At 50.5% G+C, this 12,622-nt stretch overlaps 1 protein-coding gene across 5 annotated transcripts in view; it reads right to left on the bottom strand.

The window, feature by feature from the left end:
• The window catches only part of Fam53b (family with sequence similarity 53 member B), a 119,487-nt gene that overhangs the window by 36,889 nt on the left and 69,976 nt on the right, over window positions 1–12,622 (bottom strand). For all 5 annotated transcript variants that reach the window (XM_028868579.2, XM_037209771.1, XM_037209764.1 and 2 more), the window contains one exon: window positions 10,059–10,837. In XM_028868579.2, coding sequence (XP_028724412.1) covers window positions 10,059–10,837 — 779 coding nt within the window. The remainder of the gene's footprint in view (window positions 1–10,058; window positions 10,838–12,622) is intronic.

Below are 12,622 nucleotides of genomic sequence, written 5' to 3'. Positions count from 1 at the left end.
ATTAACCCACACTTAGCCAAGTCAGCTCAAACCCTGTGGCAAGGGAACTACAGCGCAGAGCTATTTCTTGTGTAGTATCATTTTCCTCACTCCTCCACTGGAGCCTGCACAAAACAGGACTAATCCAGATGGCTGAAACCACAGAATGTTCTAGATGAATCACCTCCTGTCAACAGGGAGGCTGCTGATGTAGTGCTTGGGTGGCAGTGGACCATATCACAAACACCTGAGCCTCAGAGCAGTGGGCCTGCACAGAACAGCAGCCTGCTCGTCTCAGGAATGGCACAGCCATGCTCAGCTCCGAGCCAGACTCGGCATTAAGCTCATGTCCATCTCAAGGATGCCTCTGTTGCCTTCGCTGGTTCTTGCTGAGCCTTTCCCAGCCCCACTGGCACCATGCTACTCAGGGCCTGGTGATCCTTTAGGATCCTTGACGAGGGACCAAGAGCTAGATGAAAAAGGCCAAACTCCTTCCTGAGTCTGTCAAGTGTCCTTCTCCCTGTATCCTGAAGTCCACTGAGATTTACCCAGATTTATGTGGAGACTCGAATGGGCCACCACAGACACTCCCCCCCCCCTTTTTTCCCCTGGAGATGCCACCCCAGCTGTTGTAAATTGACCAGATATGGCACAGCTGAGATGAGATCCGGCATGACAAGCACTCAAAACCATGGAAGAATCTTTCTGTGGCCCGATGCCAGCCCAGTCCTCCTCCAGCCCCCAGTTTAGAGCTTGGGATAGATAGCATGAGTCTCTAATGGATAAGGACAACACTCTTTAGCAGAAGGCCTGAGGCTCCAGAGGGAAAAGGCAGCCTGGCTGATAATCCGCTGGTATGCAATGACTGGGGTGGGGTGGCTCCATGGACGCTTGGTGAACTACCAGGCTTCATTTGTACTAAGAAACAAGCGAGAGGAAACACGTGGGCTGGGGAGACGGCCCAGAGAGTAGAAACACTCGCCATGCGAGCACAAGGACCTTAAACAACCCATGTAACAGAGAGAGGCGCAGTGTGCGTTTCTATATTTCCAACGCTCCTGCAGGAAGATGGGAAGACGGACAGGAGGTTCTCTAGGAGCTCACAGACCAGTCAGCCTGGCGTACACAGCAGAAAAACAGAGACCTGGGCTCAAACAAGATGGAAGGCAAGGACCACAACTGCTGAGGATGTCTTCTGACCTCTACATGTGTACTATGGCATGCGCTTGCCTGCATCACACACATCTTACACAGGCAAGAAAAGAAGAGACAGTCAAAGTGAGTGTGCAAATTGAATCACGGGGACTTACAATCAGCCGACTCTAAACAGAATATTCTAACCCAAGTTATGAATGCTGGGTGAAAGTGTGCCTGACCCTGCCCAGTGCAGGCTACACTGAGAAGTTGGCCAATAGCAACAACCGTACTTTGCTGGGTCCTGCAGCCCCACCTTCCGCATGCTCCTGGAGTCCTTCACACAAATCAGCATGTCCACTGCCCACCTGCTCCAGTCTGCAGCCCAGCTTGCCAACAGCACCTTGACTGGCCTCCCTGATTTCCCCAGGCCCCTCGGCTCATCACAGTCTAGAGACGTTTTCAGGGCTTCTATTGCTCCTGCGATCCAAACCCTTGAATACTTCCACCCTGTGTGCAGAATAAAAACCAAATGTCTTGTATGTATGTGGGTATGCGAGCACATGTGCATGTGTGTGGAAGCCAGAGGTCAACCCTGGGTGTCATTTCTCAAGAGCCATCGTGTGTGTGTGTGTGGGGGGGGTGTCTCTCTCTACATGGTCCTGGCTGTCTTAAAACTCACTAAGTAGACCAGGCTGGCCTTGAATTCAGAGATCTAAGTTCAAATCTGCCTCCTGAGCGTTGGGATTAAAAGTGGATGCCACCACGCCCAGTTCATCTACTTCGTGTTTTGAGACTGGTTCTCTCACTGGGACTGAAACTCACTGATTTGGCTAGGATGACTGGCCAGTGGGGCCAGGGATCTGCCTGTCCCAACCTCCCTAGTGCTACTCTACCTCCTAGACAGGAATACTGAGGTATGGAAAGGTGACAGATATTGCCCAGGATGAAGACCTAGCTGCCCCAGATACGGGGCTCCAGCAGGAAGTGGGTCCTGCCTCCCTCCGGCCTCTGCAGCCTCATTGCTTCAGCTCATATATTCTCTCTTTACTTCTCCAGCAACCTAGGAATAGCATGGAGATTTCTCTATAGCCTCCTCTCAGGGCTCTTGGAGGTGAACTAGTCATGTGCTAGTAACAATGGCCCACAGGCCTTTTCTACAGTGGCCTCCGCTGGCCGGCGGGGAGCTGCCCTGGGGAGTGCTGAGACCTCAGCAGGAAAGCTGATCTCCTTCAGGCCATAGGCTGTGGCCCCTGGAAGACAAGGCTCCCAGGACTCTGTGCCAGCACCACAAAGGCCTGGTAAACCAAAGGTGCTCCAAATTTGATCAGGAAGCTCCAGGGGCTCTCATCTTGCCAACTGTCCTAGGGTAGAAGAGGCACCTACTCCCGAGAGTCTTGGAGCCCCCAGAGCACCACTGCCTCTCAAGTGAGGCATGGAAAATCACCAAGTGGCATGTGAAGCTGCCTCCCTGGCATATTCCCAAGGAGAACTCCTATTTTTTCTCTTCCCCAGGAGATCAAAGCCATTATGTCAACATTTGGGGCCTGATCTGAGTGACCATCAGTAGACTACTTATGCAACCTGAAGATGGAGTCTGGGAACAAGGAGTGAATCCAAGGGTCTGAGGAGGGTTCCCTGAAACATAGATTCCCCTCCAAGGTTCTATGGCATTGTGGTCACACCTACCTCTGAGAGAAAAGAAAAGCCATGGAACAAGTATTCCAATCCCATAGCTGGCAGGGCTTGGCCTACCCACAACACACATCCATCAGGTTGACCAGAGTGCCGAGTAGCTCTGTCAGGGGGGCTGATCCATGAGCACAGGAAAAAAGCTGCAGCAGCTTCTTTTTGTAATTTCTTTTTCTTAAAATTTGTGTATATTCATGTGTATTAGGAATACATGCATGTGTATAAGAATGTATGAGTGTGCAGGCCAGAGGAAGGCACTGAGTGCCCTCTGTCACTTTCCAGCTCATTTTTATTTATTTATTTTTGATTGATTGATTTATGTGTGTTTTGCTTACATGTATGTCTGTGTACCACATGCATGCCTGGTTCCCAGGAGGTCAGAAAAGGGCATTGGATCCCCTGGAACATGAGTTATAGATAATTGTGAGCCACCATGTAGGTGCTGGGAAGCAAACCCAGGTTCTCTACAAGAACAAGCGTTCTTAAACACTGGGTCATCTCTCCAGGCCTCCACCTCATATTTTTCAGCTAAGTTGGCAGTCTCTGCCCCTCCCCCACCCAGCTGGAGTTACAGGTGTGCACAAGACCACACTCCGCTCTTTACATGGGAACCGTGATCTTCGAGCATGCACTCTTAACCACTAAGCCATTTTACAGTCCCTTGGCTTCCTTTTCTATAAAACAGTGTTCAACTGAAAACTACATGCTGGATCCACAGTACATGACTTCTCTGCTCTCCTGAGAAAAGCAATTGATAATTCCATTTTACAGACATAGAGGGCCATGTGAATGCCAAGGGTGCACAGCTCAGATCAGGAACAGCAGGACAGGGACAGAATCCTGAGTTACCTGACTTCAAAGTTCCCATTATATCTCACAAGGATCAGTCACGGGGAAAGGCTCAGGGATAGCATGACAGTTTCCAGCCTTCCTGTAGTTTCCAAATCACTACATGGCTTTGGGCAAGTCTCTGACTCCTGCTACATGCTAAAGGCCATCTTCACCAGTGAGGATGAAACAGGACAGGAAAAGCAGATGGTGCTCAGCCACTAAGCAGGCCACGGTGGCTACCAAGATGGCCTCTTCTGAGTTCACCTGACCAGACTGCCATGATTGGTTAGCAGTGGCTGCCAAGAGTAGGAAAGAAGGCATGTTAGGTTACTGTGCCCAAAGCTGCCATGGCTCAGCATCCATAAACCCCAAGAACCCAGGTTCTCCGTTTGGGTCAGGCCCATCTGAAGCATCTATTCCCATGTGCTGACGGGTCTGGTCTTCACTTTGATTTAGCACTTCTCCATTACAATACAGCCCAGACTTCACACCAGCCTACATTCCATGCCGTAGACGTCCACTTCTAAATCCTCTCCCTATCATCAGTACAGCTTCCCGTCTCAGCAGCAAGGCCGATGGAGGTCCAAGGCAGCAGGCAAGCCCCAGGTGAAGCACTGGACACAGACAGAGCAGACAAGAGCAGGCCACAAAGGCCTAGGCCAGCCAGGCAGACAGCCGGGGATCTGACCAAGAAAGTGGAGGGCTGACCCAAACCGCCAAGGCTGCCTGAACAAGGAATCACACACCCAGCGGCCTGAAGAGCCACTCTGCGTGCCAGCTAGAAGGGCCTTTCCCTGTTAAAGGCAGCTCTACTGGTACACAAAGCAGAGAGGAGGCTGGCTGGAAGAAGCGTCATCCCAGGGTGACTGCCCAGCAAAGAGCCCGGAGTCATCACTAAGCATCTGTTAGAACCCCTGCTGTCTGCAAGCAGCCCCTCGGCCAGCACAGCCCTGTGGTCCTGCTCCACCAGGCTCTCTGAACTCGTGGGCAAGACCCCAGCTCCCCTACCATATGCCAGCAGGCCTATTTCTACCTTGTGCTCTTTCCTGCCCCACAGCACCCCGGCCAGCTTTCATGAGTTTCTCAAACATCTGCTAACACAACAGTTGCTGCCTGTTCTGGGGCCTCCTCGGGGAGCCTGAGGATGCAGTGTGTGGGCAGCTGCAATCAATCAAACCTCTGTTTCAGCATCCTGAGCCCTCCCTATGAATGTCTTGCTTCTGTTTGAAGCTCTGTTGAAAAATATAATTTGTTTTCTCTTTCAAACTGACCAGCCTGGAGTTAAAAACACAGCACCCAGGGGCATAGCATTCATGAGTCTTCGTATTGTCACTTTTCTTAAGTCTTTGTTGATACACATGATCCATGTCTAAATGGTCGTGCATAACTTGGTACTTGCTAGGAGACGAGCAATGTCTGGTGGTCAGGCCAGGTCTCAAATGAAGCAGTCACTATCAATGTCAGGGAAAGTCCTGCTGCTAAACAGCCCTCATGCTCAGACCAGCCCTGCCCTCCATGCTATACACTGGCACTGTGCAAACAGGAGGCTGTGGCTTCACACAACACCACAGGCAACAGGGACCTCAGACAATGAGGAGGACAGCATGGGAGAGCCACAGGACCAGACCCAGGCAGGACTGGACTTCACGGACTCCCACGCTGCCTTTGAACAGCTCACATCACAGAGCAGAGGCCATAACTAGAAATACAGGGAAGGTGTCGTTTCTCTTCCAGAGCGCTCATTACAATCACCCTCCAAGATCCAGACAGCGATGTCACCTGTAGTCTCATTCGGCACCTCTGGCCATGTTCCTAACATTGGATTTTAAGAAGATATGGGCAGAGACCATTGGAAAGCAGTATTTTTCTGCATTTCACCTTCACTGCTGAGAGGGACAAGGGCCACTGCTGCTGGCTAAGACAGCTGTGCCCCAGGGATGTGGCAGGAGAGGGGGTGGCTGTGGGCTCCAAGGATATTCAGCCTTGGTTTCAAGAGTGCTTGCTGGGTATGGGGAGAGAATGCTCACATGTGGCCAACTTCCGGTGGAGGGAGGTGAATCCTATTCTGTCACCATTTCATCACCCTTGGCTTGCAACATGGAGTTGAATAGGCATGCTGGTGGCCAGCAGACTGCCTCCTTGCAAGAGGAAAGGATGAGGCAAGAGGATGAACAGATAAGGAGTGGTAAATGGCTAAGACAGGAAGTGGCCCTGGGACAGGAGGAAGCAGAAAAGCAGTATCTATAATAGAAGACAGGCTGTACCTCGCGAACACTCAGCGCGCGTGTGTCAACCTGCCCTTGTAGTCTCTCACACCTCTTCTCTAGCCCTGCCAAGTACAATGGTGAACTGTGCTTGTCAGCACTCACCATGTGCAAGACATTATACTGGGTAACATGGGTGTTGTGTGCATGCATGTCTGGATAGATACACAAATCTATAGTTCATACCAATACTATAGATAGGCATACACACAGAAAGACACAGAATACATGCATACGCATGCATGCACAGTACAGTATATTGGTAAACCTGCAATGTGCTGTTTGAGCTCTCTGAAAAGCTGCCTGGGGAGTGTGGTTACCCCCCACTTCAGACCCAAGAAAGTGTTTCTCAAAGTGTGTTCTACAAGATGGCCTGTCTGTGGATGGTCTCCCTGGCCCCAAACTCAGTGACGGAAAAGAAAAGGAAAATAATGCAAAAGTAAAAACATTATGTCTTTTAGAAACAATCAGAAGGTGAACCACGAGCTGAGGATGTTGCTCAGAGCAAGAGTGCCTCCCTAGCATGCACAGAGACCCAGATCTGATTTCCAGCAACACAGGAAAAAAACAAAACCAGAAGGTAAACCATTTCCAACAGGGGTTACCATCCTTCATCCCATGATACCAATGTGCCTGCAGTGGGAACGGGAAGCTCGAAGTTCATCCTGAGAGATGATCAGAAACTCCAGCTGGTTGCCTCCCTGAATTGATGATGTTTTGCTATCTGCTACTCTGTCCATCTGCTAGTATCTATTTATTATTTTACTTTGATTTGATATATACTAATAAATTCACTCATTTAAAACCAAAACCACAACTATCCTAGACCATTCTCCAAATTATATCGAACACACACACACACACACACACACACACACACACACGCACACACGCACGCACGCACGCACGCACGCACGCACGCACGCACATACGCACACATGCACATTGGTTATTTCCCTAACTCCTTCCATAGCCCTGTGTTGGCTGTGGACCTGCTCCATGCAACGTTAAGCAAACTGCCGAGGGCTCCAGCATCATAACCCCTTTTCTGGAGCCCTTCTGGTTTGCCAATGCCCCTCCTAGATATGAATACAGAAGTAACTACTCTATCCAGAAAGGGTCTGGAGGCCTAGGAACCAGCAGAGCCTCAGTACCCTCCTGAGGCTGTAATGGATAAGCCCTGATAAAACACTGACTTCTACCAGAGAGCATGTGTCCATGGCACATGCTCCTGCTAAATCCAGGCAGGATTTAGCAATGAACATTAGTCCCAGAGTCTCAACCTCAGGGTTCTTTGCCTTCTCTTGTCATCTGGCTCTCAGATCTCATCCTGACTGGTTCCTGTTCTACTAGCAGGTTAGGGAGCACCAGCTCCCGCCAGCTGTGTCAAGGCCAAAGGGAAGCCCCACAAGTTCACACACCCTCAGGGTCTGCTCTGGGCCCCAGTGGGCCCCTCAAGGGAGCTGGTTTGTTAGAACACCAGCTGCTCCAAAGGTCTAACCAAAAAGGCACTTTGTACCTTTATCTAAAGTGTTCAGACACCTGGACCCAGAAGCCGCGTGCAAAGACGTTCCTTCACAAGAACACACAAGTGGAGTGAATAGACAAACGGAGATCAAAGACCTATGAACACAGTTTGGGAGGCAGCTCAAGGAAGAAGGGGCAACACTGACGCCGGGCCAAGCCTATCTGTCCTGCAGATGTGGAAAAGCACCTACAAGTTCTTCCTCCATAGACACGCAGTCCTTGGACTCTTCTCGGCTATAAACGTCCAGTGAAGCCACAGCACGCAGAGGCTGCTATCCCACCTCAAGTGTCTGCTGGCAATGTGTGGGCCTGTAGACCAATGACAGGCCTGCCCGGTGGGAACCCAGGCCCAGGGCCCTACAATGTCCTGGCTGAATCCAGGACCATTCTAAAAAATGTGTATGTGTGTTTTGCCTGGGTGTATGTGTATGTATCACATGCATACTGGTGCCCCTGGAGACCAGAAGAGGACATCAGATCCCTTGGGACTATATTTATGGGCAGTTTTGAGCCACCGTGTGGGTACAAGAGCCAAACCTATGTCCTCTGCAGGAACAGCAAATGCACTTAACCCCTGAGCCATCTCAACAGGCCGCTAACCCAGGACACTTTACAAACACATAAGGACTGTTTTAGGCCTGCTTATCAGGCCCCTTGGCAAGTAAGGGCTACCTCCTGACCATACATTACTGCATGGGAGCCCTATGGGAAGACAGCTAGCCAGAGAGAGGTGCTTGGTGGGACTCCATCCTCAGGGCCTGACCTCTGGCGATAGGGTGCATATTCTTCCCAAGGGACTCTCTCCTTTGCCTGTGCCTTGTCCCACCCAGTACTCCTGGCCAAGCAGCCTGCCAAGGCAGACAGGCTGAACCAGGGTGGTCTTCTCAGTGCCCCTTCCTGGATCTTGGAGGCCTGCCTGGAACTGATGAGGCAGTCTATACATTTGGGCACAACCCCCACTGGGCAATGTATTTTTAAGCAGTTTCTACACATGTGAGGCCAGAAAATGTCTTCAGTGATGCAGCGGTGTTATTCCAGCTTGTGTGTGGCTAATGAAATCTAATAACACTAAGTGTAAGCTGTTTTTATTACCTCTCTAGCTTATCCACCAATTAAACAGGCTTGGCATTACCAAGTTAACTGAGGCTGTGTGTCGTACCCAGAACCGAGGGCTCTGTGTTTCCTTGAGAAGACAGTCAATGCTGTCCTCCTATAACCTAGCTCAGTCTATCTGGAGATGGAAACTTCCTCTCCATATCCAACACACATGTTCAATTGCTGTCCAGTGAGTAAGTCAGAAAGATCTACCAGGAGGAAGGGCCTCTGTTGGAACCAAGATGGACATCATGGAAGCTCTGTCCCAAGTCACCCATGGGCACGGGGGTGGTACAAGCACATCACCAACTTGTCCCCAGTTGTCCTGGATGGGGCCTAGGCTCATCTGTAAAGGTAGCTCAAAATTGTGGCCTCCGAGGCCACCTCAGCTAGACACCTGTACCCTGTCTTCAGTGGGGGACTGACAGGCTTAGAGCATGAAGAGGACAGAAGGTAACTCCATGAGTAGGGGGGAGGGGTAGTGTGGGGAACCTAAGACTGCTTGTCAATTATACCTGTCTGATGCAGAACAGACACCATGAGCCTGCTCGTCCTGGATCTGCCCATGGTTTGAAGAACGTGGCCAACCCTGCTGAGACCACTCCCTCACTAGCAAATAGATCTTCATTTCCTCAAAACAAGCAATAACCAATGCTTTTACATAGAACACCAAAAACTGATACACTATAGCACTGAGCAAGAGGCCTCCCAGATGGGCATGGAGCCAACAGTACCATGATTTGCCCACCACAGCCATCCATCCTACAATTAATAGTCTCAAGGACCATTGTCACACCACAGGCCTCACCATCTTGATCACATCCTAAGACCTCCATAGCAAGAACCAAATGCAGTCAGCCCTCAGGCTCTGATTTTGGTGTCACTAACTCCAAGACCATCTCATCAGATCAATACCCAAGAGAGGTGTTGCCATGTTGCCAGACTCCAAGGAAAAGAAGACTGAGACAGAGGAACAGAGCGCATGGGAGAGGCTCCTCCTCTAACCATGCCATGGACAGCTGCAGAGGTGGCCCAGAAGATACTGATAACAATTTCTTGATAGTCTAAATGTTCGACAGTTTAATCAAAGGGGCTGATCCCTTCCCACCTTTCCTAAAGTCATTACTCATGGCCCTGATTTAGGGATCAGCATAATCCGGGTGACACTGAACACTGGTGTGTGGGTTCCAGGAGAGAAGGTACCAGCAGAGGGCTAGAAGAGGATTAATTAGTGTGTGGTCACACTGGACTCCTAGCCAATGCCTGCCTCTCACCATCTGTCTGCTCCTGTCCCATTAGCAATGAGCTTAACAGGGGAAGAACATGCCTCATTTTAAAGGGAGAGAACCAGACACTTAGAAAAAAAAGAACTTGGAAAAAAAATTTTTTTTATAGTACTTTCAAAACAAGAAAACGGACTCCTAAACATTTCTGAAAGTATCACTGTGCACTTAACTGGCTGGACCAGGACCAGAAGTCCCAGAGGACAGTGAGATGTGTCTTCTAGAGACTCTTCTAGGCCATTGGGGCACTTACCTGTGCCATCTTGGCAAGGTCTAGAGAAGGCCTCTGCTCCTGCACTTCGTCAGGACGTCGCCGTTTCACGCCAATCTTCTTGTCATTAAGGACACACGGCTGGGAGCGGCTGCGGGCGAGCCCGCTGGAGCGTCTGGCCAGCTCTGGCGTTGAGGCAGGTGTGCTGCTGGCTGAAGGGGGACAGTATTCTGGGAAGGAAAACTGCTCGTGTGAGCAGGAGAGGGAGCGCTGCAGGTCCAGCCGGCCTCCTCCCGCCGGGTGTGGGTCGGGGCTCCAGGCGTCGCCCACCTGTCCACAGGGCGCTGAGCCTGGTGCTCCTTGGCAGGGCTGTCCCTCAAGGTGCTGGGGCAGGCCGGACTGGTGGCAAGGCGAGGAGAGCCCATTGGCCCGAGCAGGGAGGCTGAAGCTGGAGCTCCGCTGCATGGGGCTGACGCCGTTGGAGTAGCGCTGGACGCTGCCTCCGCTGTAACATCGTCTCTTCTCCACAGGAGTCCAGACTTTGGACCCCAAGGGCCGCCATGACGTCCGGCAGCTGGACATCTCATCAGAGAAGGAGAGTGACCGGCACTGGCGTTTGCTGGGGGGAGCGGAGGGGTTCCCGTTGTGGTCACTGATGCTGAGGTCTTTGATGAGGCTGGTCACTGCACAGGCAGTCACCGCCTCCTGGTGCCACAGGGAGCCATCCTGACACTTCTCAGGCAGACACTCCCAGATGCTGGCGCTTGGCTGGTCAATCTGAAGAGGGCATTTTCTGTCCAGGTCTCGCCATCTGTCATTTTCTGGTGCATAAATACAAAGAGAAAACAGGATCTGAGAGGCCTTCCCAACACCCTCTGTTCCTCTACCAACAGCCTGTTTGCTATATAGTACTTTGGCACCAGAAAGGTTCTCATAAATCAGCCCGTTCAACCTAACTTTATAGATGAATACTGAAGCCCAACATGCTGAGTTGGAAGCAGAACAAGTCCTTGGATCCAGACTCACTCCTGGGCTTTCTGATCCAGCTTTCCTCCCAACATCCCAGGATGGTAGCTTGTCCTGAGCCCTGCCCTGGTCAGTGGCAGGCAGAGTCAGGGGAGCAGTGTAAGTTAGCATATGGCAGAAAACCACGATCAACATGAAGTCTTGGCAGAAAACCACGATCAACATGAAGTCTTGGCCACTTCAGATGGTCAAGGTCAAAATGGGGCTGGGATAGTGCTAGTTTGAGGCCAGCCTGGTCTACAGAGTGAGTTCTAGGGACAGCCAGGGTTACACAGAGAAACCTTGTCTCAAAAAACCAAACCAAACCAAACAAACAAAAAAGCTATTCAACTTTGTTTGAATGCATGAATCCATGGGCTGGTCCAGCTGTGGAATGCCTCCACATCTGAACTTGAACAAATTATTGTTTTTCCACTACAGAATCGGTAGCCATGGCTGGGAACTTTAGGAAGATGTACAGTTTCAAAAGACCGCTCTCTCCCAAGGTGATGCCCAAGAACAGTGAACGGAGAGCCCTATAGCATCACGCTGCGATTTCTTCCAGGCAGGACGCTACTCTGGAGCCTAGGGCCGTGAGCCTGTGGCAAACCTGCCTCAGCTTCCCAAGTGATGGAGTGAGATACGAGCCACCAATGATCACACCTGGCTTACAGCGATCACTTCTTTCAAAAGCCACAGTGATACACCCTGGACTGAATGTCACCCAAACAGCACCTAGTCCACTAGGTCAGGGGGTGACGATAACCAAACGAAGCCAAACCAAGGCTAGATACAAAGTTTCTTCTTCTCAGACACCCTGCTAAGTCACAAGACAGGTGACCTAAAGGGCTGCAGCCTGGATGAAGGACACAGGACTGCCCAGAGCTATAAGCAGGAGCTAGAGAGACAAAAGACTTTTTGGAAGTTTAGCTGGCCGGCCGGGAACCAAGCAGGACTGTGGCTGAACATCCAAAGACCTCAACTCAGAACTCCCAACCCTGAGGGAGGCAATTCTGATACCTATTCCTCTAGGTGAATTTGATAAGTTACTTTCAAATATGAACTTTACAAAAAAAAGGGGGGGGTGTCTTTGCAAGCTGCTTATATTATTTAAGTATGTCTTCAGTATCCATGGAAAATATTTCCTTCCAGTATTCCTTTTAAATGTTCTCCCCTTCCCCAAGTGTAGTGTGTGTATGGTGTGTATGTGTGTGTTTATATGTGGTGTGTGTATGGGGGATGTGTGTGTGTGTGTGTGGTGTTTTTGTGTGTACGTAGTGTTTATATGGGGGGATGTGTGTGTGTGTGTGTGTGGTGTGCATTTGTAGTGAGTGTGTATATGGTATATGTGTGGTGTGTGTATGTGTGTGTTTGTATGGTGTGTGTATGTGGTGTGTGTGCATATGTGTTTGTGTGGTGTATATGTATGTGTGTTTGCATGGTATTTGTATTGCGCGTGTGTGTGTGTGTGTGTGTGTGTGTGTGTGTGTGTGTGTGTGTGTCTAAACCAGAGTGGGACAACCTCAGGTGTGTGTGTGTGTGTGTGTGTGTGTGTGTGTGTGTGTGTGTGTGTGTGTGTAAACCAGAGTGGGACAACCTCA

Source organism: Peromyscus leucopus, chromosome 1, assembly GCF_004664715.2.
Source record: "Peromyscus leucopus breed LL Stock chromosome 1, UCI_PerLeu_2.1, whole genome shotgun sequence".
Taxonomy (NCBI): Eukaryota; Metazoa; Chordata; class Mammalia; order Rodentia; family Cricetidae; genus Peromyscus; species Peromyscus leucopus.
This window is presented reverse-complemented; position numbering and strand designations above follow the sequence as displayed.